This window comes from Meles meles, chromosome 6, assembly GCF_922984935.1.
Source record: "Meles meles chromosome 6, mMelMel3.1 paternal haplotype, whole genome shotgun sequence".
Taxonomy (NCBI): domain Eukaryota; kingdom Metazoa; phylum Chordata; class Mammalia; order Carnivora; family Mustelidae; genus Meles; species Meles meles.
This window is the reverse complement of record NC_060071.1, coordinates 104,922,190-104,949,928: the sequence shown is the minus strand read 5'-3', so window position 1 is coordinate 104,949,928 and position 27,739 is coordinate 104,922,190. Positions and strand designations below refer to the sequence as shown.

Sequence of the window (27,739 nt, the reverse complement as noted above, 5' to 3'; positions counted from 1 at the left end):
TTGTTTGCACAGGTAATCAGAATTCCATCAAGAAATGCTGTGTACACTAAATCTAAGTTATGTTATTGTTATAATCACTAGTATTAGAATAACAAGGTTGTGACCTTGTTCATCTCTAAAAAATTTGATGTTGTTTAGCTAAGGTGTAATAGAAGGGAGGCTGGACTTTTGGAGAGCAAAGATTGAACTATGTGCCCTGTGGGTGCTCCTTAATAGTTACTGAATGACTAATCAGGTATTTCATAAGCCCTAACACAGGTGAGATGATTGCCAGAGCAGGCAGGTTGGGAAAAGTAAACTCCCACAAAAAGGACTGACTTGAAGGATTCTCAGGGAAATAAATGTCAGTGGCATTATGCCATGTGTTATAAAACTGTATTTCACACATTCTGAAATATCTTACAAAGCTGAAAGGAAAAATTATAAGTCTCAAGACAATAAAGTAAGATCCAGCAATCCCACTTCTGGGTGCATATGAAACCATTGTCTCAAAGAGAAATCTGCACTCCCATGTTCATTGCAGCATATTCCCAATTGCCAAAGTATGGAAACAACCTAAGTGTACTTCAGTGGATAGATGGCTAAAGGGGATGTGATATACATATATAATGGACTACTATTCAGTTATGAGAAAGAAGGAAATCCTGCTGTTTGCTACAACATGGATAGGCCTTGAGGGCATCATGCCTAGTAAATAAGCAGACAGAGAAAGACAAATACTGCATGGTATCACTTATATGTGAAAAAAAATTTTTTTTAAAAAGGCAAACTTATAGAAACAAAGAGAGTAGAAGAGTGGTTGGCACGGGCTGGGGTTGGGGGAGGAATAGGGAGAAACTGGTAAGGGGGTACAAACCTTCAAACATAAGATGAATAAGCTCTTAGGTTCTAATGTCTAATATGGTGACTGTAGTTGGTAACTATTTGTATAATTGAAATTTGGTAAGAGAGTTGAACTTAAATGTTCTCACTGAAGAGGAAGAAAGGGTAAATATGTGAGATGATAGATGTGTTAATGAACTCAGTTGGGGGGTCCTTTGACAATGTATCTGTGTATCAGATCATCATGACACACACTTTAAATATCTTACAATTTTAGTAGCTGATTAAACTTCAATAAAGCCGATAAAGCAGTAAAGTAAAAACTAAATTGTCTTATATGGTGATGGTATCTGATTACGAGTTTGCTAGAAATTTATTGTGGGCAAGAATTCAAATCTGAGGAATGGAGCTTTTGTCCTGGGAACATTCATACGTTTAAACTCCCCCAAATTACAGGTTTATTGCATCAGGGTGAAATCCAGAGCTGATTCATATTCAGACTGCTTCCTTCTGCAACTTTAGGCTTTATTCATTTAGTTTCTCCATTTTTGTATCTCTTATTTTTGATAGTGTATTCTTTAGGTATTAATACTGTATACGAAAAAATACTCATTTTACAAACACAGGCAAAAAGAACACTTGTTGAGATACTGAGAGTCACAGGTATGTTTGAGGCATAATTCCCACTTAAACAGTTGAAGGAGATTAAAATTTAGTGGTAGAAACATGAAGTAGAAATGTCATAAAGGATCACATATGAAGTTTTGCGGGGTGTCGCTCTACATGCAGGGACTTTATGTCTTTTTATCTCTAGTATCAAGCTCAGTCTGGTATAGAGTAAGTTTATTGATTTGAAATTCATTTAGAGACTGGAAATGGGTGAAGCAGAAACCAGAAAGACCATGTAGAAGAGAGAAGCAATGAGCTGAGTCTGGCGTTGGAGAGAGAAGTAGGATCAGTACCAGGCATGATGAAAAAGAACTTCCTAGGCAAAGAGGGAGAATGGATTAATATGTAAATGTAGCATGTTGTAGCTATTAGAATCTGAGCTGCTCAGGCCCGCCAGGATCTCAGATGGTTGATGACATTTTACATTTACATTTTACTCTCCAGTTGGCAAGTGATGGGGAGAGCATAGGTTATGGGCATTGAAGTAATATCTGAGTTTGAGTCTCACCTCTAGCATATCATGTGACTTTGAATAAGGTATATAAACTTTCTATGCTTATTTTTCTCAGCTGGAAAACAGAAGTAATACCTATTTGGGGCCTACCATATCCTAAGCTACTTCATTAAATGACGGTTCTTTAAAAAATGGCATACCAAAAAAAAAAAAAAAAAGATAATTTGAAATATTTGAAATGTTAATGTGTAAGATGTTGGGAAGCTTTCCAGTTTCACCTTGAAAATTTTTCCTTGGGAAAAAAAAAAAAGCTTTTAGAATAGACCTATGGCTCGGAATCAAAGGACCAGTTGCCTCTTCCTCAAGTCATCTCCCCAGAGTGGGGAGATGAAATGCGAGGGTAGTTTCCACCTGCGCTGATGGATACAATCGTAGCCACTCTCTCGCTATATTTGACTATGAAATATGGCTAGTTTGCATAAAATGCACACCACATTAGACTTAAAAAAACAACATGTAAAATATTTAATGAATCATTTACTATTGAGTGTATTTTGAAATGTTTCACATGTATTGGGCTAAATAAATTATTAAAATTAATTTCACCTGTTTCTTTTTGCTCTTTCGATGTAACTACTAGAAACTCTAAGTTACCTTTGCAACCCTGGTCTTGATGACCACTCATGTCCCTTTCAGCTTTAAGACTGCCAGGGACACTGTGGACGCGTAATTGATACGGTTTGCTTTCTACGCTTTGAGATACGGAAGGATTGGGAGTGCGCGGGGTGGGGTGGGGTGGGGCGGGGCCCTGCGGGGAGACCCAGACCCCTTTGGTTTCGCTCTCGCTCTCACAGCGGGAAAGACCCCGACTCCAGTGCGGGGGTTGGGGCGGCCGCCCGCGAGCGAGGCAACAGGCACCGGGCGTAGGGGGACCGGGGCCGGGCGCGGCGCTCCGGGCGGGGCCACACCGGGAAGCGGGTTCGTGCGTCAGCCTCAAGCGCGGGGAAGGAAGCCGACCTAAGGCCCTGGGCGGCCCGCTGCGGGCGCCTAGGCACGTCCGCAGGCTCTGCCGGGAGGTGGCTGCGGCTGAGAGGCGGGAGAGTCGAGGGCGGGCCTGAGAGGCGGCCCGGAGGTGGGGCGCTACTGGGGGCCGGCCCGCGCGGGCTTCATCTGCGGACGCGCGGCCTGCGCCCCAGTGCTGACATCGCGAGGCGCCAGGCGGCGATCGGCCAGAGCGGCTATGGGGTGCCGCTGGGGCTTCCTGATCGGCCTCGTGGGGGCCGTGTGGCTGCTCGGCTCGGGTCACGGTGGGCGGCAGGCCCCTGAGACAGCGGCGCAGAGGTGCTTCTGCCAGGTGAGGGCTGTGCGCGGCCGTGCGGCCGCTCCCGTGCTTCCCGTCTCTCCCCTGCGCTCCGTCCCGCGCAGCCTGGCAGGTGAGGGGCTAGGAGGACCCCTGAGTTTCCATCCTCCCGGACGAGTCCCCTCTTGCGGGGCTGAGTCCTCTGCAGTTCGCCTGCCTTGGTGTGGACCGGTGTCCCAACGCAGCCGCCCTCGGATCCGGTGTTGGGTGAGAGGTGTGGGTGCACGCTGTTGTGTTTTTTACCGAGTTGGTTTATGCATCTTTGTTGGTCTTCCCTTCCCGGGAAGGGCGTGGACACTGTGCGCGCATACTCACTATTTGTTATTTTAGCAGAAACCTGGGTCTTCCTAACTTCTAACTTGACCTGGAACTGTGTACGTTGTGCCTATGCTGGGTGCCTTCTCTCTGCTTCCTGGGCAGGACACGCTTTTGTAGGGCGGCTACTCAGATCGCGTTGTCAGGCAGGAGAAGGACTTGGTGTGGCTTTTCTGTGTCTAAGCCTCACTGCCTTGTGCCTTTGGGGCTGCGGCTTACCCTGTGGCTCCTCGCACTGTGTGTCCTTTCTTTTTCCTAAATGTGATGAGAGTCTCTTAACGTGACGCCCATTTAGCTGGTCTGAACTGGGAGGATGAGCCTTACTCCTCAGTGCACAAGTTTAATTACACGCTTATTATGATCATTTTCCCTGTTTAGTAAGAGATGTGGGTTCCTTGAGAAAATTTTTCAAAGAAATTTAGAGGTTTTTGGATCTACAGTATTCTGTGTTTTAATATCATTACTCTTAAAGTCACGTTTTGGTTGGCTTATGTTGATAAAAATTACATTTTATAGAAAATTGAGGGTAGACATACACATTTTTCCTTTTAAGTGGATTGTACTATTATCAGAAATGACATTTTATGTGTGTAAGGGCAATGCTACTATTTCACAGAGTAAAGAAACAACCTTAAATCTTATGGAAGGAAAAAATAAATAAATCAGCGTTATGGGGAGAAGTACTGTCTCTTTCACTGCTTTATATTCTTGCATTTTGTCCATTTGTGGAGTGATTTGGGAGTTGAGGTGTTATCCCAGCACGAGTAGGACAAGTTGAAAGGAAATTGCTCCTCTACTACTAAGACTGAAAAGCTCCTTTACCTTCAGGGGTTGCAAACTGCACACAATCAAGTACTTAAAAGGAAGAAGGGTCATTTTTCTTCAGATTACAAATACAATATAACACAAAGTGTCAGCTTTTACAAATGGGTAATATTGAGGTAAAATATTTTAAAATAAGTTAGTGTTGGGGCCCCTGGGTGGCACAGTTGGTTAAATGACTGCCTTCGGCTCAGGTCATGATCCCGGACTCCTGGGAACCAATCCCACATCAGGCTCCCAGCTCCGTGGGGAGTCTGCTTCTCCCTCTGACCTTCTCCATTCTCATGATCTCTTTTCCTCTTTCTCAAATAAATAAAATCTTTAAAAAATGAAATAAAAGAACTTAGTGTTGAAACAAGATGTGCAATATAACATTTTCAACTACATTTTAGATTTTTAGATAATGAAATAATAGTACATGTTGAGCATTTCAACTTTCACTACTCCCCCCATAACCTTTTTAGATACCTGATTAAAATTGGGGAATTTTAATATTTTAATATTTTTTCTTCTAATCAGTATTTAAGCCCCCCCCCTTACAATATTTTCAAGATTTGTATATTCCCCTAACACAGACATCCATTAGATCCCTTTCTTTTTGTTTTAGAACAAGAGTGGCTGTTTTTCTTTTCAGAATCAACTTTTACAAATAATAAATTGAGGGTCACACAGTAAAAAAGTTTTTTGTGGTTTTTTTTTTTTTTTAAGATTTTATTTATTTGAGAGAGAGAGAGCATGAAAAGGGAGAAAGTCAGAGGGAGAAGCAAACTCCCCGTGGAGTTGGGAACCCGATGTGGGACTTGATTCCAGGCCTCTGGGATCATGACCTGAGCCAAAGGAAGTTGCTTAACCAACTGAGCCACCCAGGTCCCCTAGAAAACACTTTTAAGAAAAATTTAAAATGGTCTATTTAATCAGTTTAAGAACAGAGACCATCAGTTTTGATTTAATAGATTGAAACAAAAATACATTTTAGTTCTGTTATGGTCAGTAACAGAAGAGATGAGGGTAAGGAGGAGAAGGGACAAATGAATAGACATGAAGAGAAAATTGGAGATGAGCGTATAGATACAGACATGTACAGAAACGAGAGAGACACACATAAAAGAATGGTGGAAGAAAAGATTAGAGGAGATGAATGATGGAAATTATTCATTCAATAAACATTTATAAACACTGTGTACATTGACCTGAGTGTTTGGAATACAGAAATAACTATGGTGTGATTCTTGCCCTTAAGAACTTAGAATTTAGTGGGGCGCCTGGGTGGCTAAGTGGGTTAAGCTGCTGCCTTCGGCTCAGGTCATGATCTCAGGGTCCTGGGATCGAGTCCCACATCGGGCTTTCTGCTCAGCAGGGAGCCTGCTTCCCTTTCCCTCTCTCTCTCTCTCTGCCTGCCTCTCTACTTGTGATCTCTCTGTCAAATAAATAAATAAAATCTTAAAAAAAAAAAGAACTTAGAATTTAGTGAATAAAGTTCTTTAGAGCTTGGGTAGAGGGAGAGGCAGAGATAAAATAAAAGTACTTTATTTTAAAGATTTTGTTTATTTTTTGGACACAGTAAGAGCATGAGGAGGGGGAATGCCAGAGGGAAAGGGAGAAGCAGGACCCTGGGATGCCCAGATCTTAAGCATCTTAAAAAACAAGTTAGTAGGGACACCTGGTTGGCTCAGGCAGTAGGGGATGATACTCGATCTTGGGGATGTAAGTTCGAACCCTATGTTGGGTGTAGAGATTACTTAAAAAAGAAAATCTTTTTAAAAAGTTAGTAAATAATGCTAGACACTAAATTAAAGACTATCTTTCAACCTAAAGTTTAGAAATAAAAGTTAAAATCTCTTATTCTCTTTGCAATACCGAATTAGGAGCAAAGTTCTGTGGCGTCTGCTTTGTTAATAGTCGTCTCCCTTCCTACTGCCAGTCTCTCTTACCTGCTTCTGCCTTGAATTACCACATCATCACCCTTCATCACATGGGTGCCTGGTAATAGGGGTTTGGTTAACAGGATACCAACTCTAAATGGAGCCAAAGTAGCATGTAGTTATTTGGCCTTGGAAAGTGATTGAAGTAAAATGTACAAAGCTCTACAAATAAACAGATTAAATTCAGTAAGCATTTTATTGAGGCCAATTGTGAATAAGTTTTGAGAAACCAAGAAATAAACTAAAAATTTTATTTTTTTAAGGTTTTATTTATTTATTTGATAGAGATCACAGGTAGGCAGAGAGGCAGGCAGAGAGGAAGGGAAGCAGGCCCCCTGCTGAGCAGAGAGCCCGATGCCCTGCAGGGCTCCATCCCAGGCCCCTGGGATCACGACCTGAGCCAAAGGCAGAGGCTTTAATCCACTGAACCACCCAGGTGCCCCTAAACAAAAATTTTTAAAATTTAGTCCCATTTCTTGATACTCCAGGGTACTGAGCCTGGTACATAATTGGTACTCAGCGAATATTAGGGAAGTTACAAAACAGGATGTGAGCACTGTGCTAGCAGGAGTATATTCTTTCAGTTACTCTGCTTAGCGAGCCATTTGCATGTTTTTCTGGAATTGATCTTTCAGATGGGTTGATGGCTCCAAATGAATCTTTAAAGCTGGTCAATTACTGCATATGTCTGTTGACATCAAGTCCTACTAAAACCATTTCCACTGTATGTTGTCAGTTATTTTGGTAACGATGCTGCAGTGTTAGTTGCTGCAAATAGGTATCAATTGCCTGGGACTTATAAGTCTTCCTTAAATACAGTGTCCCATTTTTTAAACCATTCTACTTAAAAATTTTTAAAAACGTGCACTTGGTGTGCAGGTCTATGTGATTTGTGTAAAGAACCGTATGATCATGACATGCCCTTTCTTTCAACCACAATAATAGTCGTATTATTTGTTGTAATAGTATGGGCTTGAAGTAAATGGAGACTCTTCAGACTTTCTTGTTTTCTTTTTTTGTTTTGTTTTTTGTTTTTTGTTTTGCTTTTGACAGGGTTTCAAATTTCCTTTTCCCCACTACGTACCATTAGAGAGAAGGAATGTAACAGAACTTTAGTCCCAGTTCTTGGAATCCCAGGATGCATTTTAAAGAAATAACCCCAGGAGAAATATTGAAGCCCAGATATGCAGGCAGTATGGACAGGTTTTTCATTTAAATTAATTAGAAACGAGTCTATAAACTCCCATGTAGTCAGAATGTTTTATTAATCTTAATATGGCTAGTGCTGATAACACTCAGATCCACTTACTTCAGTGCAGTAAATATCAGGCTAATGAAAGGGAAGTAGGTCAGATAACTCAATGTCTATTTCAAAATTGATCGTTTTTGTTTGGAGTACATTGTAGATGAACTCTTCATGCATGTATTTTGGCAGATTTACCTGTCCAGTGGCTTGTTTAGATCGATTTTATTTATTTACTTATTTATTTATTTATTTATTTAATATTTTATTTATTTATTTGAGAGTGAGAGAGTGAGCACAAGTGAGAATGAGGGAAAGGGCAGGAGGGGAAGAAGAGGGAGAGAGAGAATCTCAAGCAGATTCCTCACTGAGCACAGAGCCCAACGTAAGGCTCAATCCCGAGACTGTCAGATAATGACCTGAGCCGAAATCAAGAATCATGTATTTAACCAACAGAGCTACCCAGGCTCTGAGCCACCTGCCCTGTTTAGGTCAATTTAAAAAACAGTTTTATTTGTTAGAGTGGCCGGGCCATGGAAGAGACACTCCATAATATGTTGCCTGGTAGGTGGAAATACACCTGGATTAAAACTTAGAGGACTCTTTGAAACAGGTTATCCTGCAGAGATGTCCACTGACTGTGAGTACTTACTATTTGAACAAAGAATGTGGAGGAGTGCACGTTTTACATTGGTTGCTACACTTTGGGTCACAACAACAATTTAAAATTCTAAAGACTAAGGCTTCAAGGCAGAAATAGCTTATACCTTTCCATGTCCTTAGAATGGTGTCAACTACTGAGTATAGAATGTTTGGTATTTCCATGTTTTCATTAACAGAGGTGCCTCAGTCAACTCTTTCAATAAATAGTTTTCATGTTCTTTTTGATGGTCACAAACCACTATAAAATTAAATACAACTAAAGGTTTCTGCAAAAAAACAAAAAACAAAAAAAAAACCACTTTGAACACTTTTTTTTTTTAATGATTTATTTATTTGACAGAGAGAGAGAGAGCGAACTCGCACATGTGCAGGCAGGGAAGGGGCAGAGGGAGAGGGAGAGAGAGAGAATCCTCAAGCAGACTCCCAGCTGAGTGCAGATCTCAGCAGGACCCTGAGATCATGACCTGAACTGAAATCAAGAGTCGGGTGCTTAACCAGCTGAGCCACCCAGGTGCCCCCACTTTGAACACTTTTAAAAGGTATTTCATATTTCATACAAGTATGAAGAATATATTTTCACAGTGCTTTGGAAAAAAATGATAGTCTATGATAGGACTAGAAGTTGTTTGCTCATAAGGAAACTATTTAGAAAGTGTTTTTTTGTTTTGCCTTTCATTGTAAATTAAATAGTGAACAAAGAAAATAGTGAACAAGCAGACCCATGTTATTTTCTTTTCACTTGCCTTTTATATTTGGTATTTGGTCCAAACCAGTCCATCTGTGGAGAAACTGTTTTGAGACTACCTCTGTAGCCAACTGTTGGCTATCCAGTTCTATGTTCCACTGGGGCTACAGATGTAAAATTTTGGGAAAATTTTAGCTGCAAACGGGGCCTTTTTTTTTTCTTATTAAAAAAAAATTAGGGGTGCCTGGGTGGCTTAGTTGGTTAGGTGTCTGACTCTTGATTTCAGCTTATGTCATGATCTCAGGGTCATGGGATCAAGCCCCACATCAGGCTCTGCACCAGGCTTAGAGCCTGCTTAAGATTCTCTCTCCCTCTGTGCTGCCCCCCGTCCCCCGCCAGCCCATCACCGTGGACTCATGTATTAGAATGCATGTGTGTTCTCTCTCTCTCTCTTTCAAAAAAAAAAAAAAATTGTGGGTTGCTTTGGGGATAGTAACATCCCTTTCCCTAGAAGCATTTAGGCAGCAGTAGCGTGATAAATCTAACACTTACTGGCCATTTATTCTGTAATTTCATCTTGATATTAACTCTTACAGATGGGAATTATTAGTATTGCCATTTTGTGTTGAGAGAGCAAACTGAGGCTTAGAGAGGTTAAAAAAAAAAACTTGGGTAAGATCAGTAACTAATAAGTAGCAGAGATGGGATTCAACCCCAAGAAGCCCTGACCCCCGGGCCTTCGTGCTATCCGTTGTCTCGCACTGCCTCCTTCAGAGTGTGTAGGAGGGCATTGCTGTGTGCTTGGGAGGTTGCGGTCAAAGGCCCTCAAAGGCTTTTCAGCTCTTTAGAGACTAGGACTTTAAACTGGGTGATGTTATGTCAGGTCTACCCTGGTCCTTGTATCTGCCATACCTCAGCAAGGGCCTTCTACTTGCCACCTGTTAATTTGGTTCCCTACCCAAGGCTGATTGCCACCTGAGGCCTAGAGCAGCAAATCTCAAATTTTAGCGTGCATCAGTCACTTTGTCTGTGTGTGTGGCAGGGAGTTGGGGAGGGGGCATTAAACTCATTCAGGTTCCTAAGGTAGGGTCAGGTCAGAATTCCCTTGGAGTTTAGAGACAGTGTGGCCATAATTTAAGTAGCCTTCACACATCCCAGAGCTGCATCAATGTCAGGTCGTCCTTGTTCCAAATCAGCACCCAACTTTGGGTCTTAGTTTAGGTACTAGGACATTGCTTTGTTTCCAAGATTCTGTTCACTGGATTTCTTCCTTTGTCTTTCCCAGAGACTCTATTCTGGTAACATGCCTGGTTCTCTAGTTTGTAGAACTGGGCCTGGCATCACACCTGCCAGACTTCTTTCCAGGTATTGGGTTTTGCCGATTGGCAGGCTTATCTGAACAGTCACGTGGCTTGGATTTCTGAGTATCTTCCTGTCTCTCTTTTGCTGGGGCCTCTCCATCTACAGAAACTCCCCCACCCTTGCTCTACCTCCTTAGCTGCCCTGCTACCTTTTGTAGTAGTTGGAAATACCTCCTACTCAATTTCTAAGGTAAAGGTTAGAGGATTTTTTTTTTTAAATATTTTATTTATTTGACAGAGAGAAATTACAACTAGGCAGAGAGGCAGGCAGAGAGAGAGGAGGAAGCAGGCTCCCTGCGGAGCAGAGAGCCCGATGCGGGGCTCGATCCCAGGACCCTGGGATCATGACCTGAGCCGAAGGCAGAGGCTTTAACCCACTGAGCCACCCAGGCGCCCCGAGGATTTTTTTTTTTAAAGATTTTATTTATTTATTTGACAGAGAGAGAGATCACAAGTAGGCAGAGAGGCAGGCAGAGAGAGAGGAGGAAGCAGGCTCCCTGCGGAGCAGAGAGCCCGATGCGGGGCTCGATCCCCGGACCCCGAGATCATGACCTGAGCCGAAGACAGCGGCTTAATACACTGAGCCACCCAGGTTAGAGGATTTTTAAATCTACCATTGTCCTGTCTTCTCTCTTTGAGGGCTCCGGGCTATAAGCCATTTCTGCTCTGAATGCATCTTGCATTCCTTTATGGTTTGGGGCTTCTTTTAGCTTCCTTTGTGGTTAAGGTATAGATTGATAAGGTGTTGCTTGCAGTAGATTATTTGCCTCTGCTGCTTACCTTCCTTGTTCTGAGTGCATTCCTGCTACTTGGGCTTGTGTGGTCTGGAGCACTGAATACCGTAGGTAGCACTGAGCTACCGTAGGTGACATGATAGTACATAGTCCTATTTAGCTTGTGGGGCTGGTGTCCAGTGAATGAGAGTGAGAGTGGACATTATTTACCAAAACATTCATTCATACATCCACTCCACAAATAAATATTGAGCATCTCCTGTATGTTTTCTAGAAGTACAGTGCTAAGGACTAGGAATACAAAACATGATTTTGCTCTCAAGAAGTTTAAACTCTGGGGGGAGGGGGGGAGTGAAATAGGTTAAGTCCAATATAGCGGGGTAATTTGTATGTAGAGAGTATGTGAAGTGTCCTGGATACACATAGGAGGGACAGTTAAGCCAGTAGGGATTGAGTGGTACCCCGGGGGTAGCTTGAACTTGAATTTCAAAGATTGATTTTTACCTTAAAAATGAATTACTTAACGGGCGCCTGGGTGGCTCAGTGGTTTAAGCCGCTGCCTTCGGCTCAGATCATGATCTCAGGGTCCTGGGATCGAGTCCCACATCGGGCTCTCTGCTCGGCGGGGAGCCTGCTTCCCTCTCTCTCTGCCTGCCTCTCTGCCTACTTATGATCTCTCTCTGTCAAATAAATAAATAAAATCTTTTGAAAAAAATGAATTACTTAAGGGGCACTTGGGTGGCTCTGTTGTTAAAGTGTCTGCCTTCAGCTCAGGTCATGATCTGCGGGTACTGGGATGGAGTCCCACATTGGGCTCTCTGCTCAGAGGGTAGTCTGCTTTTCCCTCTCCCTCTGTGCTCTCGCTCTCAAATAAATAAGTAAGTAAGTAAGTAAATAAATAAAATATTTAATAAAGATAAGGTGAACACATTTAAAAGAACTGAATTAAGGGGAAAATAAGTTTCAAACCCTTTCTTTTGTTAGTAGTGTGTGTGTGTGTGTGTGTGTGTGTGTGCTTGTTTCTTTTTGTGACCTAATGTCTCTACTTGGCACGTGTCACTTTTGGCCTTTGTAGTCTTACTACCTGTTATTTCTTTGTGTAATAATTTGTATCCAAGGGGGAAAACAGTAGCTATTTTATGTCCTTAGAAGTTTTGCTTTTAATGCTTGAAAGAAAGAGGTGTGAAAAGTCAAATCATCTAGGTTAGAAGCACTTTTGTTTTGTTAGTACCCCAAATTAGGAACTGAAGATTATTGTATACTCAGAGAATTTTTAGCAGGAAACAAGGACAAATTTGCATATGAAATGAAAGCAGTTATTGCAGTAACAAAATATGTAGATGAGATTTCTAGTACCCAAATTAGTCTAAAACAAGTCCAAAACAAATGAGACTAGGTAAATTGGTATAAAATCTTAGCTCTCAGATATTGCTGTCATCCTCCGACGTGTTATCTGTCGTCACCCAAATGTATTCACTCAGGTAAAAATTTGCATTATTGTTTTGTGATGTTTTAAAATTAAAAGGTAGTGCAGGATTTTATGTACTCCAAAGGGAAAACACCTATATTTAGTGTTTTGTTTTGTTTTGTTTTTTTTAAGACTTTATTTATTTATTTGACAGAGAGATACAGAGAAAGCACAATTAAGTAGAGCGGCAGGCAGAGGGAGAGAGAGAAGCAGGCTCTCTGCTGAGCAGGGAGCCTGATATGGGGCTTGATCCCAGGACCCTGGAATCATGACCTGAGCTGAAGGCAGCTGCTTAACCAACTGAGCCACCCAGGCGCCCCTACATTCAGTATTTCAATAAAGTATTATTTATTCACCAATAGATTAAAAAAAAATTTTTTTAATAAGTCACCCTAAAATGTAATTCAGAGTAATTTATAATGCAAATATTCAGACCAAAGTATGATAAAGATCTCTTTTCTGCAGCATGCCCTGTATTAAAAAAAAAAAAAATCTAGTTACTGCTCTTAAATCATGATGTATTTGTTACTTACAATGTTACAGTGTATAATTCTATGAGGTATATGCCTGGCCCCAAATAAACTTCTAAGACTTTTAGTTTCACTTCTGATAACATTGTCTGATTGTAATTGTAGTTAAGATGTTAGTTTTAAGCATTTGAAGATCAGAATTGACTTTGGTCAATTTGCTATCTCTGTGCTGCTAATATAAGTGATTTCTAAGCACCATTTCTAACCTAGACAAATCATCATGGCAGAATATTTGAGAGTTGTTAGATCCTTATGATGAATTATTGTTTCTCTTATTAATACCATATCACTTGTTTTTATACATTCACTAAGCTTATCTCCAGACTATACATCCTGTTGGAAACTAAAAGGAAAGACAGAGACAATTGAATCTTAGGAATAGGAGTCTCGGGAAAGCCACGGATGGGAGTGCAATTGGGGCTTCAAGAAGGATGGGGAGGAGTAGGTGCCGGAAACCCCCAGGGAATCCATGTAGCGTATGTTCTCTATCTCCTTTCTCTGCGTCATTGTGTATCTTTTAAAATCTTGCCAACTGGGGGCCCCTGGGTGGCTCAGTGGGTTAAAGCCTCTGCCTTTGGCTCAGGTCATGATCCCAGGGTCCTGGGATCGAGCCCCGCATCGGGCTCTCTGCTCAGCGGGGAGCCTGCTTCTCCTCCTCTCTCTCTGCCTGCTTCTCTGCCTACTTGTGATGCCTGTCAAATTAATAAAATCTTAAAAAAAAAAAAATCTTGCCAACTGGCTCATGTGCTCCTTGGCTCATATAATGGAATATGGTCCGAGTTTACTTGTTCAGTGGTCTAACTGCAGGGAGAGACATTTCTTCTTATTCTCAATTCCAGATTCCTGGAGCAGGGACCATGGCCTGGTTTGGGTTAGATGCCTACCCTTGGTCAGGCCTGGGGCGGGATTACAGAGTGGCTGCAGGGGACCAACTCTTTGCATACATGTATGTGCACACGTGTGATGATGAGCACAGTACACCCTACAAAGAGCAGCCACTATTCCTCTAGGTATACAGTAAGAGCAATAGCACTATTAAATTACTGTCATACCCCATCTCTGAAAATTAGGAGGAGGAGGGATGATAAGAGTTGTCTGAATCATAGCCTGTGAGGAAAAAGAACCCTGTTGTACCTAAAGTATTTTGATGTATTATTTCATTTTCTTTGTAACAGGTTAGTGGTTACTTGGATGATTGTACCTGTGATGTTGAAACCATCGATAGATTTAATAACTACAGGCTTTTCCCGAGACTACAAAAACTTCTTGAAAGTGACTACTTTAGATATTACAAGGTATTTTTATTTTTAATTTTTTTTGTACAAGAATACTTAGAGTTTAAATATATAACAATATTTTCTTAGGAATTTCTGAACTTCAAAATTGCAGCCATTATTTAAAATTCAGTTCACAAGAGTGAACAACGTGGTTTGAAACTATCCATTGGATATAAAAGTATCAGCAACTCAGTTTTGCACTCTGGAGTTAGAAACTTGTTGGTTAAATTGAAGTCAGAACAGAAACTATTACACTATTACCAAAATTGCTAATTCGTACTTTTCTAAAATACTGTATTGACTCCACTTAATTAAAATCATTAGATTTTTTTGAAAAGCATAACTTTATTCTGACCTGTATTATTTTAACTAGTCACTTGAGATATCTACAGAAAGAGTTTAGAAAATCTGATCATTGGCATATGTGGTCCTCATCTGAGTTCACGAAGGCCTGGTACTTGCTTAAAAAGAGTATCATTTGAGTGGTGATGATACGAGCTCCTTTGGCTCCCAGTCACCGTCTGTTCAGGGTTTGTGTAGTAGTTGTCTATCTTCCTAATCAAATCTACCAATTTGCTTACACAAGTTACACATTGATATAATCGCTGGAACTTGGCAACAGGGACCTGGAAGAAAAAGAAAAACTGAAGCTAATAGCATGACCAGGTTCTGGCATCTTAATTCAACGCTTGTCAATAATAATCTCACGGTTCTTACTTTTATAACCTTTTCTGTTATCCTATAGGTAAACCTGAAGAGGCCATGTCCTTTCTGGAATGATATCAACCAGTGTGGGCGAAGAGACTGTGCTGTCAAGCCTTGTCATTCGGTAAGAACCACACGTACATTTAAAACCTGTTACATCATTTTTCAAATAATTGCAATTTTTAAAAAGGGGCAATGCAACTAAAATAACATTTCAGTCCTTAGGTTAAATATAATGTTGTTTGATATTTATAGATTAAAAACCTAAACTTGGGTGCCTGGGCGGCTCAGTCGGTTAAGCATCAAAACTCTTGATTTTTGCTCAGCCATGATCTCAGGATCCTGGGATCAGCCGTGTGTCAGGCTCCAGGCTCAGCAGGGGGTCTACTGGAGATTTTCTCTCTACTTCTACCTTAACCCCCTCCCCCATCAAATAAATAAATCAGTCTTAAAAAAGAAAAAACAAAAACCAAGGGGCACCTGGGTGGCTCAGTGGGTTAAACATCTGCCTTTGGCTCAGGTCATGATCCCAGGGTCCTAGGATCGAGTCCCATATTGGTCTTCCTTCCTCAGCAGGGAGCCTGCTTCTCTCTCTCCCTCTGTCTGCTGCTCCCCCTGCATATGCTTTGCTCTCTCTCTAATAAATAAAATCTTAAAAAACAAAAAAAACACAAAAGCAAAACCTAAATTTACTAATGATAAAATCTATTTTGAATTATTTTGCTTTCATAATAATAGAATTAGATTTTGTGATAAATATAATCCTTTGATTTACTAGTGAGATTAGTAGTTCTTTTGGCTTGATGTTTGTTTTTCTTATGTCTTACCAAAGTTGTGTTTATAGTATAATGAAATGAAATTAATCGAAGTATAAACAAAAATCCCTTTTTTCATGGATGTATTGTTTTCTTTGGGTGGGGAGGGGTTGGACAGAACACCTAGTTTTGCTTAAGAATTCTCAGAGCAGGGACGCCTGAGTGGCTCAGTTGATTGGGTGTCTGTCTGCCTTTGGCTCGGATCGTGATCTGGGGTCCTGGGATTGAGTCCCATATTGGGCTCCTTGCTCAGCAGGGAGCTGTTTCTCCTTCTACCTATCTCTTCTCCTTCTGTCCACTGCTCCTCCTGATTGTGCGTGCGCACTCTCTCTCTCTGACAAATAAATAAAAAAATAAATAAATAAGAATTCTCAGAACATTAAAATTTAAAGCATTTTACTCTGAAAACAGAAAATTACACTTTCAACAAAACCTTTTTTCCTTTAAAAGCATATATTTCTATTTTTATTCTTTATTGTGATAAAATATGCATAACAGAAAATTTACCATTTTAACCATTTTTAAGTGTACAGTTTATTGGCATTAAGTACAGTCATGATGTTGTGCAATGATTACCACCATCCAGTTACAGAACTTCTTCCTGATCACAAACTGAAACTGCACGTTGATTAAACAGTAACTCCCTATTCCACCCTCCCTCTCGCTCTTGGCAACCACTATTCTGCTTTCTTTTTTTTTTTTTACTATTCTGCTTTCTGTCTCTATGAATTTGATTATTCTAGGTACCTCGTATAAGGGGGATTATTACAAAATTTATCCTTTTGTGTCTGACTTGTTTCACTTAACATGATTTCAAGGTTTATCCATAGTAACATGTATTTGAATTTTATTCCTTTTTAAGGCATTGTATGTGTATGTGTATCTGCTTTTCATTTATCCATTCTCCCATTGCTTGGCTTTTGGGTTATTCCCATCTTTTGGTCATTGTGCATAATGCTGCCCTGGATATGGGTGCAGAAGTATATGCTTGTGTCCCTAATTTCCGTTCTTTGGGGTATACACCTAGAATTACAATTACTGGATCATACGGTAGTTCTCGCTTTAATTTTTTTGGGGAACATCATACTGTCTTCACAGTAGCTGCACCATTTTACATTCCCACCAGCAGTGTACAATGTTTCCAGTTTCTCTGTATCCTCACCAACACTTACTCTTTTCTGTTTTCTGGATAATAGCCACCCTAATGGGTATGAAGTGGCACTATAATTTTGAGTGGTTTAATTTGTTTTATTTTTTAATATTTTGTTGCTGTATTTCTTTTTTTTTAATTTAATTTTTTTCATTAACATAAAATGTATTATTTGCCCCAGGGGTACAGGTCTGTGAATTGTCAGGCTTACACACTTCACAGCACTCACCATTGAGTGGTTTATTTTTATATGTGTAAATATTGCTCTATAGACCTATCCAGCATATGGAATTAAAGAAAATATAAAAATTTTATTTATGGGCATTTTGTCATTAGATACCTGAGAATCAGGTCTTTAGTTATACTCATCTTCACAGACAAACTTTTTGAAAATTCAAGAATTAGCTTGTGAAACAACCTCTATCATGAAAATATCATTAAAGTGATATCATTAATTTAAATGTTTCATTTTGTTTCCTAAGTTCTGGCATTTATATTTAGTAATCAGAAACATTAGTTGGCGAAATTCAGGTTTACCAATAACTTATGTATGACTTATTAAATATGATGAAAATAGGAGTGGCTGGGAAGCTCAGGCGTTGAGCATCTGTCTTTGGCTCCGGTCATGATCCCAGAGTCTGGGGCTCGAGCCCTGTATCAGGTTCCCTGCTTAGCAGGGAGCCTGTTTCTCCCTCTCTAACTCTACTGATTTGTGTTCCTTCTCTCATTGTGTCTTTTTCTGTCAAGTGAATGAATAAAATCTTTTAAAAAATGCTGAAAATATGGTAGATACTTAATAAAGGCATTTAATTGCACTTATGCATTAAATGGGTCATTATTAACATTGGTCAAAACAGACAAGTGGGGGGCGCCTGGGTGGCTCAGTGGGTTGAAGCCTCCGCTTTCAGCTCGGGTCATGATCCCAGGGTCCTGGGATCAAGCCCCGCGTCAGACTCTCTGCTTGGCAGGGAGCCTGCTTCCTCCTCTCTCTCCGCCTGTTTCTCTGCCTACTTGTGATCTCTGTCTGTCAAATAAATAAAATCTTTAAAAAAAAAACAAAAAAACAGGCAAGTGGTTTTACAGGTATTGAAAATTTGGATCTCATCTTCTTTTAAAAAAAGTTTCTTTTCTTTTAAGATTTTATTTATTTGAGAGAGAGCGAGAAAGCAAGAGAGAGAGGGCGTGTACAAGCAGGGAGTAGGAGAAGAGGGAGAAGGAGAAGCAGACTCTCCGCTGAGCTGAGCAGGGAGCATGATGCAGGACTTGATCTCAGAACCCTGAGATCATGACCTGAGCTGGAGGCAGATGCTTAACCGAGTGAACCACCCAGGCACCCCTCATTTTTTTTTTTTTTAAAGCAATTAAAAAACATTTTTTTTCAGGGCTTGAATTCATGACCCTGAGTTAAGACCTGAGCTGAGATGAGTCATGTGCTTAACTGACTGAGAAATTCAGGCATCCCTAAACGTTTTCTTTGAAGTAATCTCTACACCCAATGTGGGGCTTGAACTCGCAACCTGGAATCTCTCTATAAACTGACAGTCCAATTATTTATTACCTTTACAATGGGTCAAAGCAACATTCTTTCCCCTCCCATTATTAAATGACCAATGTGAAAATGAATAACAGCATCTAGTGTTAGTCTGTGAATAAGAAATGAGCATTCTGCTGGTTAAATCTTTTTGGAGATGAGTTCAGCAAATGTATCAACAAAATTTAAAAAGGTACATGTCTTTTGGTATAGCAATTCCACCAAGATTTTGACTTACTAAAATAATTGAACAGATGTTCAAAGATGACCATAAAGTAGTAATAAATATTGTAAAGGTGTCAATTCTGCTAAAATTAGTTTATGAATTTGGCATGATATGAAAAAATTAGAGACCATCTAAATATCTGGTCTTAGAAAAAGAATTATATGTTGAGCTAGTTCAGAATCTGGAAAGTTACATAATAAAGTGATTGTCTCTGTGTGGGTCCTTCCCTTTCGGCAGGTATAGTCTTTTTCAGAAATATACTTAGCACTGGAATAGGGCCCTGTGGTTTCAGAGTACATGCATCATTATGTCTATTCACAGCATCACTTTGAGGATAGATAGACAGGTCCTATAGTTGGTAAGTGGCCAACACATGACTAAAGACCAGCGCCAATCTCCTCTGAAAAGAACTAGGGCTTCTTAAAAAATACTTGATTCCAAGATTGGAACAAGAAATATACATGGTGGGGCGCCTGGGTGGCTCAGTGGGTTGGGCCTCTGCTTTCGGCTCAGGTCATGATCTCAGGGTCCTGGGATCGAGCCCCGCATCTGGCTCTCTGCTCAGCAGGGAGCCTGCTTCCACCTCTCTCTCTGCCTGCCTCTCTGCCTACTTCTGATCTCTGTCAAATAAATAAAATCTTAAAAAAAAAAAAAAAAGGAAATATACATGGTGTGCCACCTGGGTGGCTCAGTTGGTTAAACATCTTCATTCAGGTCAGGTCATGATCCCAGGCCTGGGATCGAGCCCCACTTCTGGCTCCCTCCTCAGTGGGGAGTCTGCTTCTCCCTTTGCCCCTCCCTGCAACTCATGTTGTCTCTCAAATAAATAAATAAATAAAATCTTAAAAAAAAAAAAAGAAATATACAAGGTGAGCCTGGAGTATCTTGTCATAACAGAAAATAAAGGGTGCTGCTAAAGATTACTGGGGTCATATCAATAGGACAGATACAGATATCAAGTCAGCACTTTGTGGGTTCCCTGGTTGCCAGTGTGGGACAATTTGGGCATCAAAAGGAGTGGCTATTTTTACACTTCCATGCTGTTATGTAAGTAATAAAATACATGATCAGCAACCTATACAATAATTTGTTGGGTTTTTGTTTACTTTTAAGAAGTGATATAAAGGGGGCTACCTGGGTGGCTCAGGGGGTTAAACCTCTGCCTTCGGCTCAGGTCATGATCTCAGGGTCCTGGGATTGAGCCCCACATAGGGCTCTCTGCTCAGCAGGGAGCCTCCTTATCCCCCAACCCGCCTGCTTCTCTGCCTACTTGTGATCTGTCTGCCAAAAAAAAAAAAAAAAAAAGAGGTGATATAAAGGGGACCTGGGTAGCTCAGTTGTTAAGCATCTGCTTTCAGCTTGGGTCATGATCCCAGAGTCCTGGAATTGAGCCCCACATTGGGCTCCTTGCTTGGTAGGAAGCCTGCTTCTCCCTCTTCCTCTGCCTGCTGCTCTGCCTACTTGTGCTATCTCTCTGTCAAATAAATAAATAAAATCTTTTAAAAAAAGTGATACAAAAACTGCTTAAGGGCACCTGGGTGGCTCAGTGGGTTGGGCCGCTGCCTTCGGCTCAGGTCATGATCTCGGGGTCCTGGGATCGAGTCCCGCATCGGGCTCTCTGCTCGGCAGGGAGCCTGCTTCCCTCTCTCTCTCTCTCTCTGCCTGCCTCTCTACCAACTTGTGATCTCTCTCTGCCAAATAAATAAATAAAAAATCTTTAAAAACAACAACAACAACAAAAAAACTGCTTAACTATTCTCAGTTTAAAAATAATCTCAAAGGGGCACCTGGGTGGCTCAGTGGGTTAAGCCGCTGCCTTCGGCTCAGGTCATGATCTCAGGGTCCTGGGATCGAGTCCCGCATCGGGCTCTCTGCTCAGCGGAGAGACTGCTTCCCTTCCTCTCTCTCTGCCTGCCTCTCTTGTGATTTCTCTCTGTCAAATAAATAAAATCTTTAAAAAAAAATAATAATCTCAAAAATAAAAAAAAAATAAGGGTGCCTGATTGACTCATTTGGAAGAGCATGTGACTCTTGATCTTGGGATCAAGATCTCTACAGGGGTAGAGATTACTTAAATAAATAAAATAAACTTTAAAAAAATAAAAATAAAATCTCATAAATTATAGAAACTAACTTTTTTTTCAGAAGGTAGAATAAATTTTATAAAAGCATTTTTTTTTCTTTTTCAGGATGAAGTTCCTGATGGAATTAAATCTGCAAGCTATAAGGTATGTATACGTACTTACTAATAAAAGAAAAAAACCCATCACCCAGTTTGAGCAATTATTAGTCTGTGGTCAATTTTGTTTCGTCTGTACCTTGTGCTCCACTTTCCCAATTATTTTAAAGCCATTCTCAGGTAAGTCTTTATGGGTATTTATTTTCTACTTAGGATTATAATTAGTGTGACTTCATTTTACTGTTCAGATCATTCTAATTTGGCCACTGGGAGCTGTTTCAGTTGTTCCTATGTCCCTTTGATCTACTCCCATCATTGTGGTTTTTCTCTTTCTTCAACACTTCCTTAGTTTCTGGCAGTACTGGTATATTTCTGTCTCTTCAGTCTCTTTTAACCCATGTCCATTCCATTTTCTTTTTTCTTCTTTGCAAACTTATATGTTGAGGAAATGAATCCTTATCCTATAGAATTTTCCACATTCTGGGTGCCTGGGTGGCTTAGTTGTTAAATGTCTGCCTTCAGCTCAGGTCATGATCCCAGGGTCCTGGGATCAAGCCCCACATCCCGCTCCTGCTCAGCGGGGATCCTGCTTCTCCCTCTCCCTCTGCTGCTCCCCCTGCTTGTGTTCTCTCACTCTGTCAAATAAATAAAATCTTTTTTTTTTTTTTAAAGATTTTATTTATTTGACAGAGAGAAATCACAAGAGAGGCAGGCAGAGAGAGAGGAAGGGAAGGCTCTCTCAGCAGAGAGCCCGATGCGGGACTCGATCCCAGGATCCTGAGATCATGACCTGAGCCGAAGGCAGCGGCTTAACCCACTGAGCCACCCAGGCGCCCCTCAAATAAATAAAATCTTAAAAAAAAAAAGAATTTTTCATATTGTGTTTTAGTTGATTGTATCCCTGTTACATCATTCAACACATTATTTTCTGTAAACTGGCAGTTATGTATTATGGCTTTTCAGATTCATTTCCTGATATATATTGATAAGTGTTGCTGTATACTTCCTATTACATCATATCAGAAGACACATCATGTCTGGTTTTCTTTTTTTCTTATGATAAGATTGATCATTAGATTCATTGTACATCTGATATAAAGTTCCCTACTAGCTTTTTCTGTGAAAGTTTTAGCAGCTTTGATGATTATTACCTAGTTGTATTCTTTCATTAGGGTTTTGAAAATGCTGATACCCTAATTATATCGTTCTTTCTATACTTATTATCTGTTATTATTCTATAAAGATCTTTTCTTGTCAACTATTTGGATGCCCTGAAATACAATTTATACAGGACAGACAGGATCAATGCTTCATTCTTTTCCTCTGTTTACCAGTTTTCAGAATAATTATGGGTCTGGTCCCCTGACACCTCTGAAGATGCCCAGTAAGGTTTTTATTTTTAGATGTTATTTTGAACTTAGGAATTTTGACATATTTTATGTATTGGATTCTGTTGTACTCATTTCTTAGGATTCCTTTTGATGTTTGAGTTGTTCTGTCTTTGGCTAGTAGGAGCGCCTTCAAGTTAGTGACTATGGCCTTTTAAGATGATCCCAGTAATGGATTCTACCATTAACATTTTGTAAACTTACATTATCTCATAAGTATCTGTCCATCTTTCTAGTTATCCATTAAAAAATGTTATTTTCTGGATATATTTCAAAGTAGATTGCAAGCATCAGTACACATTGCCCTAAATGTGTCATCAGCTAGAGATATCTATATCTATATCTATATCTAGAAGTACATCATTAACCAGAGTCCAATATTTGCTTCTACGTATTTTTTATAAAGTTAACACACAGTGGGATGCACAAATCTTAGGTGTGCCTGTGCTAAATGCAGGTACCTGTATAATCTACGCTTTGATTACAATAGGGAACATTACTATTACCCTAGAAAGTCGCTTGATACCCTGTCCCAATTTCTACTTTTTCTCCCAGGGGAACCACTGTTCACTTTTTCCACCATAGATTCTAAAGTAATTTTGCTCCTTTTTGATTTCATGTTTTGTTGTTCACATACAAAGAGTAAAGTCATAGCTATCAATGTGTTGGCTCCAGTAGCAGAACTTTGCGCATAGTTAAATGATGCCAGCATCATCAAAACTTTTTAAAGTTTATGCTGTTGAGAGAAAACATTTGTCCCTATTGTGAATGCCAGTATAAATTCATTTTAACCTAAAAACTGAAGACAAAATATTTGTTTTGTGGTGATAATATACAAATTCTGATAAAAACAATTCTTACTAAATCAAGAAGTCTGTGGAGCAGAAATAAATTTGTAGTTGATTAAGATATACACATAATTCAGGGGCACCTGGCTGGTTCAGTCAATAGAGCATGACTCTTTTTTTTAAAGAGTTTATTTATTTATTTGACAGGCAGAGATCACAAGTAGGCAGAGAGGCAGGCAGACAGAGAGTGGGGGAAGCAGGCTCCCTGCCAAGTAGAGAACCCAATGTGGGGCTCGATCCCAGGACCCTGGATCATGACCTGAGCCGAAGGCAGAGGCTTAACCCACTGAGCCACCCAGGTGCCCCTAGAACATATGACTCTTGATCTCAAGGTTGTGAGTTCAAGCCCCACATTGGGTGTAGAGATGACCTAAAAATAAAATCTTAAAAAAAAAAAGATGTATACATAATTCATAATTGTGTCCAAATATACTGTGATATTTTACCAATTAAGATAGAAGTGGTAATTGTCAAAATATACAGGTTTTTGTATTTATATATATATATATATACTTAATGACCATAATATTTTTGAAGTAAAGCTAATGCAGAAGAAAATATTACTTTGGCATGGACAGAGGTACTTTCTTTGCTGTCCATCATCAATCAGATTTTGTAAATGTTTGAGCCTTTGGGAGCCTGAGTGGCTCAGTGGGTTGAGCCTCTGCCTTCAACTTGGATCATGATCTCAGGGTCCTGGGATCAAGCCCCACATCCGGCTCTCTGCTCGGCAGGGAGCCTGTTTCCCCCACTCTCTCTCTGCCTGCCTCTCTGCCTACTTGTGATCTCTCTCTGTCAAATAAATAAATAAAATCTTAAAAAAAAATAAAATAAATGTTTGAGCCTTTGAAGATTATTTTGTAAAACAACCCAAGAGTCCTTCAGTGGTATTAACCAGTTTTTAATAAATGATATCTCTAAATGTCGATAGCTATATGTTTAAAATCAGTGGACAGTTATTGTTCAAAGTATCAATGAATGGAATGCTTAAAGGAAAAATCCTTAACTTTTGAAGGTTTAGCAGATTGCAGTTATTATAACAAAGCTTGTAAACAAAAACAACGAAATTTATTTCTACAAAAGCTAGGGAGGGATTAAACATGTTAATGTGGGGAAATTCAAATGGTGCTCTAAGGTTTAATTCTGAAATTTTATAAATGTGTTTTGGAGTATCTCCTCTTGTGGGAAGTCTCTTCTTGATGAAACTCTTGTTTTTAATTGGATAAGTTTATATTCTCATCTAAAATGAAATGAAATAGGGATTACAATTTTGTAGCATCTATATTTGGCAAAATATTTAAAATAATAAAATTATTTGATGAGTTTTGTCTTAACATATTTAGTGAAGAAACGTACTTTGAAAGCAAAAGAATAGACCTTGTGAAAATAATTTGGTTTAAAATATTTTCACATATTTACCTGTAGAGAGAATACTTTTCTCAATTAAAAAGTATAAATGCAGGGAAGAGCTAATTGAAGGTAGTGATGATTTCAAATTGACTGGGCATAAAAATTAACTTTGAAGGAGATTATGGGCAGTTTTATGAAAAATTAAAAATGATAAATTGAAAAAACATTTTCTTCAGAAAAATGCCAGTGATATAAAATTAAGACATATGTGACTTAACAAAGTCATTAAATGTTTAAATAGAAACAGAATAGAAAAAGAACCTGAAGAATATTTTGTTTAACTTATGTTTTAAAATTCATATAATTATAATGATAGGGTTTTTAAAATTTTTTGTTTTAATGTACATAGGTATGTCATTTTTTGAACAAATTCTGTTCATTTTTTGATATGTATTTTTGACTTTTTAGTTTAAGCTAATTGTTTATAGAAAAGTTGCAAGATTAGTATCAAGACATTGTGTGTACTCTACAGATTCACTAGTTTTTAATATTTTGCCTCATTTTTCTATATACATATTCTATATGTATGTATACATATTCTTATTTTGTATACACATATTCTTATTTTCAGACCATTTGAGAGTAGGTTGAATGTATCATATCCCTTTAATACTTAATTATGTAGAAAGAATTTTAGTTTTGAAAATAGTGTTGGAAATGAGCTTATAGGTCAACCATTATAATGAAACGAAGCTGTTATTCAGTAAATAAATATTTCAAAAAATTGTATCATTTCGGTTATCTTAGATAATCTTCGGTTACCTTTTATTCTCAGAAGTGTCATAGGCTAGGCAGTCATTAGTATGGTCATCCTAACAATAAGGACACTCAATAAATATTTGTTGAGTGATTGAATCTGTGCCTTCTGTTTCCAATGTTATCTTTCAGCTCTGTGGTGGTGATGACCAGTGTGTTGTGAAATCATATGATCTACATTCACTTCCCCTGTGCCAAATACATGCCTATCAGAATAACGTGTGTGTGTGTGTGTGAGGCTTAGATGTTGAGAAGAAATGTGGTTGTTAAAGAATATATTTTATTTTATTTTTAAAAAGATTTTATTTATTTATTTGACAGAGAGAGAGACATCACAAGTAGGCAGAGAGGCAGGCAGAGGGAGAAGGAGAAGCAGGTTCCCCGCCAAGGGGATGTGTTTCCCCCGATGAGGGGCTCGATCCCAGGACCCTGAGACCACAGTCTGAGCCGAAAGCAGAGGCTTAACCCACTGAGCCACCCAGGTGCCTGTAAAGAATATATTTTAAATACCTAAAGACGTCAGAATACTTTTTGTAAGACTTGGTGTGCCCCGGGGCATATTTAGAATCATAGCATTTGGAGATGAGATTGACCTAGACACACATCATCTGGTCCAACCACTTATCTATGGAAGAGAAAACTGATGCTTACAATTAGGCCATTAAAAAAGTGGGACACCGGGGTGCCTCGATGGCTCAGTCAGTTAAATGTCAGACTTTTGATCTCAGTTCAGGCCTTGATCTCAGGATCATGAGTTCAGAGCCTCTGTTGGGCTCCACACTGGGCATGGAGCCTACTTTAAGGAAAAAAGAAAGAAAAAAGTGGGACATTACCTCATGATCCTTTGCCTAATATTCCTAAGACCTCAGAGATTTTCTTAGCAAACAGCTTGGTAATGAGTTATCAGAACTACATTCTCTATGTTGTGACCATATAGTAAATGTGTTCACCAACAAAAACAAGGGGCAAAGCCTTTTACGTTTTTTTGTTTTTTTGTTCGTTTGTTTTTTAAGCTTTAGGGGAGATGTGAGGGCTTGATTTCTTTTTTTTTTTTTTTTTTTTTTTTAAGTTTTGAAGCCAAGGAAATTGTGCTAGGTATGAGAGAACCTCAGATAATTTTGATATTCTTTTAAAAAGTTTTTAAAATGCAATAAGTGGGGGCGCCTGGGTGGCTCAGTGGGTTAAAGCCTCTGCCTTCAGCTTGGGTCGTGATCCTGGGGTCCTGGGATCGAGCCCCGCATCGGGCTCTCTGCTGGGCAGGGAGCCTGCTTCCCTTCCTCTCTCTGTGCCTACTTGTGATCTCTCTCTGTCAGATAAATAAATAAAATCTTTTTAAAAAATGCAATAAGTGGTCATTTGTTTATTCTCCTTTTTTAGTATTCTGAGGTAGCCAATAACCTCATTGAAGAATGTGAACAAGCTGAACGACTTGGAGCGGTGGATGAATCTCTGAGGTTTGATTTTTTTTCTTTTTTTGCAGTAGTATTTTGCTTTTTTTTCCCTTGTGAAATGGTAACTTTAAGAAAAGGGTAATAGTACCTGTTTTCTTTATTTGAAGTGAGGAAACACAGAAGGCTGTTCTTCAGTGGACCAAGCACGATGATTCCTCAGACAACTTCTGTGAAGCTGATGGTATAACGGTTTTCATAGTGTGCATTTTGTTTAAAATTGGGTTTAATTTTAAATTTGTTGTTTAAAATGGCTTTTAGAACTCAGTTTCTAAAGTTAGGCAGTTCATCAAAAAGCTAAAGACAATTACCGTATGACCTAACAATTTAGCTCCTAAATATGTACCAAAAAAAACTGAAGACAGGGTAACACATACTTGTATGCCTGTATTTGTGGCAGCATTTTTCACAATGGCCAAAAGTAGAAATGACCCAAATATCCATCAACAAATGAATAGAAAGCAGAGTATAATAAATACATAGAATGGAATATTATTTAGCCACAAACAAAGTTTTGATATGTGCTGCAACATGGATAAACCTTGAAAATACTATGCTAAATGAAATAAGCCAGACACAAAAGGGCAACTATTGTGTGATTCCATTTACATAAAATAGCTAGAATAGGTAAGGTGATAGAGACAGAGTAACCAGAGGTTAGGAGAAGGGGAGAATGGGGCGTTATTGTTTAATGGTTAGAGTTTCTGTTTGAGATCATAGAAAAGTTTGGAAACAGTTAGTGGTGATTGTTGCACAATGTTGCGAATATAATTAATGTCCCTGGACTATACTTGTAAACATGGTTAATACGGTAAGTGTTACATTACATTCATTTTACTGCAGTTAAAGAAAAACAAACTGCCAGTTTCTGGAAAAAATTTACCTCCTGAGTTTGAGTTTTCCTGTTTTGTGTATCTCAGATATATATGTGTGTGTGTGTGTATGTGTTACTTATATA

The 27,739-nt window shown here is 39.4% G+C and overlaps 1 protein-coding gene across 1 annotated transcript in view; it reads left to right on the top strand.

The window, feature by feature from the left end:
* The first annotated feature begins 2,779 nt into the window (after positions 1-2,779).
* ERO1A (endoplasmic reticulum oxidoreductase 1 alpha) overlaps positions 2,780-27,739 on the top strand; it is a 49,004-nt gene continuing 24,044 nt past the window's right edge. Inside the window, exons 1-6 of the mRNA XM_046008511.1 lie at positions 2,780-3,299; positions 14,224-14,343; positions 15,071-15,154; positions 20,942-20,980; positions 26,711-26,787; positions 26,892-26,965. Of these exons, the coding sequence (XP_045864467.1) occupies positions 3,186-3,299; positions 14,224-14,343; positions 15,071-15,154; positions 20,942-20,980; positions 26,711-26,787; positions 26,892-26,965 (508 nt within the window). The 5' untranslated portion in view covers positions 2,780-3,185. The remainder of the gene's footprint in view (positions 3,300-14,223; positions 14,344-15,070; positions 15,155-20,941; positions 20,981-26,710; positions 26,788-26,891; positions 26,966-27,739) is intronic.